The sequence below is a fragment of the Penaeus vannamei genome, chromosome 32 (assembly GCF_042767895.1).
Source record: "Penaeus vannamei isolate JL-2024 chromosome 32, ASM4276789v1, whole genome shotgun sequence".
NCBI lineage: Eukaryota > Metazoa > Arthropoda > Malacostraca > Decapoda > Penaeidae > Penaeus > Penaeus vannamei.
Window position 1 is genome coordinate 13,783,355 of NC_091580.1, and position 2,500 is coordinate 13,785,854.

The 2,500-nt window shown below is 38.6% G+C and overlaps 1 protein-coding gene across 1 annotated transcript in view; it reads right to left on the reverse strand.

Annotated features, from left to right (window-relative positions):
* Cdc6 (Cell division cycle 6) overlaps positions 1-2,500 on the reverse strand; it is a 15,129-nt gene that overhangs the window by 1,311 nt on the left and 11,318 nt on the right. The window contains exons 3-9 of the mRNA XM_027354465.2: positions 2,196-2,500; positions 1,875-2,074; positions 1,471-1,631; positions 1,121-1,367; positions 671-839; positions 337-557; positions 80-220 (exon numbers count right to left, since the gene is read on the reverse strand). The exon at positions 2,196-2,500 is cut by the window's right edge and continues 409 nt beyond it. Coding sequence (XP_027210266.1) covers positions 80-220; positions 337-557; positions 671-839; positions 1,121-1,367; positions 1,471-1,631; positions 1,875-2,074; positions 2,196-2,500 — 1,444 coding nt within the window. The remainder of the gene's footprint in view (positions 1-79; positions 221-336; positions 558-670; positions 840-1,120; positions 1,368-1,470; positions 1,632-1,874; positions 2,075-2,195) is intronic.

A 2,500-nucleotide genomic window follows, 5' to 3' on the forward strand; every position in this document is an offset into this window, starting at 1 on the left:
TTTGACACATACTAGACTAAAGAACTAATTATAATTACATGATTGTTGAAAATGTACAAAAAAAAAGTTGAATAAATACCTTTGAACTGCGAATTTCTTTTGCTTTCTTAACCTGAAGCATTCCACGAGACTCCAGCAATGTGCAGAGTGATAGGAATTCACTCTGGTCTATTCCCGGAAGATTTCGTTTCTTACATATCTTTGTGTACACATCATGGAACTGAAAGAGAAATGAAGTTATAATGTGAAAGGACAATACCTCCAAATAATAAAAATGAAGGTTAAGTTAAAATATTGAGACCAATGGCCAGGAAAGCAATCCTGTTAGTTCCTCACCTTGCCAAGATTGAGATCCTTTGACTTCGCATGCTTCATGATCAACAGCAGGCTGCATATCAACACCTTCTGTTGCAGAGGAAAGCTCTCTGGGGCATCAGTTACAGCTGAGATAACACGAGACCCATATACCTCATTAAAAATAGCCAAGACCTGGGGCACCTCCACCATCTTCATTGGGGGAGGGCTGGGCCTCTTTGTTGGAGACTTGGAAGGGCTTCCTGAAAAACAATGAATTGCATTGAGAATAATAATACAGACAACAACAATGATAATCATAATAAACTCCTCATAATAACAATACTTCATCAGTATAAGTAAACAATTTTCTTACCATTTGTAGGTTTTATAACACTCTGCCTTCGTGCTTGTATTTCACAGAGTTCTACTGCTCTTCTGCATACATCTAAAGCCTTGCGAACATCTCCAGCAACAGATGCTACCTTGCCAGCTAAAAACATTACAGCTGCTGGCTTTATCACTTGAATGTCTCCCAGTCCAGCCTAAAGAGAAAGAATGAAAATTATAGATTTTTTCAAACTGACTCTACAAGTAAATTGATACTACAAGATATATGAATACAAACTGCAAAACCATGTTCTTAATGTAACTGCATAATTATGCTCTTAGACCTATTTGTTATATGTAAATGTTACCAGATAGTATTTTCTTTTCCAACAAATCTTAAAAGAAATCTGAATCTATATCCCAATTCAATAATCAACATTCCCCAGCTTGTTCACTTTTCATGTACACATAACCCCCTTCAGTCTAGCAAACATACCTCTTGGATTCTTTGATTAATGATCTTAATGATCTCTGCCTTGGAGTAAGGTGGGAAATGAAGTAACTTCGGCTTGAATGTTGGTCTTGCTTGGAGTCTAGGCAATATGCGATCTGTCAGGTCAAGGGCATTAGCAATACCCACCAGCACCAGCTTGGACCCTGCTAATGCTGGCCACTCAAAGATCGAGTACAAAACTTCTTGGTTCCTACTGTCCAGCTGGTCTATCTCGTCAAGCATAATTAGCCTGTAGATATATAATATATCAGTCACTATCACCTATAATATTAAAAAACTTCAGAACAAAAGAAAAGAAAAGGAATAAAAACAGGACAAGGTTTACAACTTACACTGGATTCTTTCCTGAAGTCAGGGCTTTCTCAATAGCCTTGATGTTTTCTCTCTCTGTCCCTTTTTGCTGGAGCCCCAACTCTGATACAATCTTGGAATATATAGCACCAGCAGTCCTAAGTGTCATGCAGTTTAGGAAGACCTTTTTGATGTTTGGAAGCTGAAAAGATAAGAAATGATACCAATGAGATGGAGCTACTAATACTACCATCTTAATGTGTAGATGATCAGCTTGGGAAATATTCATTCAATGCAGTTACTTTCTGTAGAAAGGGAAGTTGGATCTAAATATGGGGAAAAATGCACAAATACACTTTTACCCAGTAGTCAATGAAATCAGAGTGAAATCAAGATTCTAAGATATATAAACTTAAAACCACAATAACTTCCTGATAATGCATACCTTCATACTATCCAGAATGGAGTTCAGAGAAGCAGTCTTTCCTGTCCCCGGTGCTCCAGAAACATACAACGATCCAGGCTTGACATTTTGTAGGTGTTCTTTCAAAAAGGACTCCATATCTGCCACCTGCTTCTCCCTACATACCAGGGTAGTGGGAGTTCCTGTATTCAGACTCTGACGAACTGCTCTATATGCTGTAACTGCATTTCACAAAAGGAGAAAAAATGTTAATTATGAGTTCAAACTAAAGTCAGTCATGTCATCAATGCTGATTTATAACACATGCAAAATAATATATATATATCTATTTGAAGTACTTACCATTGGGTTTGCATATACCCATGGCTGCATTCTTTTTGCTGTTAGAGGGGCTTGCCAGTGAGAGTTTTGATATCATGGAGGAGGGACTACTAAACTTCAATGGTGACATGGCAAGTTTCCTTGGAGTTCTGCGTGGACTCTGGGCATTCTCCTGGTCTAGTTTACGAGGTGATCTTCGGGGACTACCAAAGTCCAGGTTCTTTAGGGGTGACTTCACTGGTCCATCCATAACAAGTCGTTTCAGGGGAGATTTGACTGGACTGTTCCTCCCTTTCAAGGGTGACTTGGCAGACCTTTCCATTACA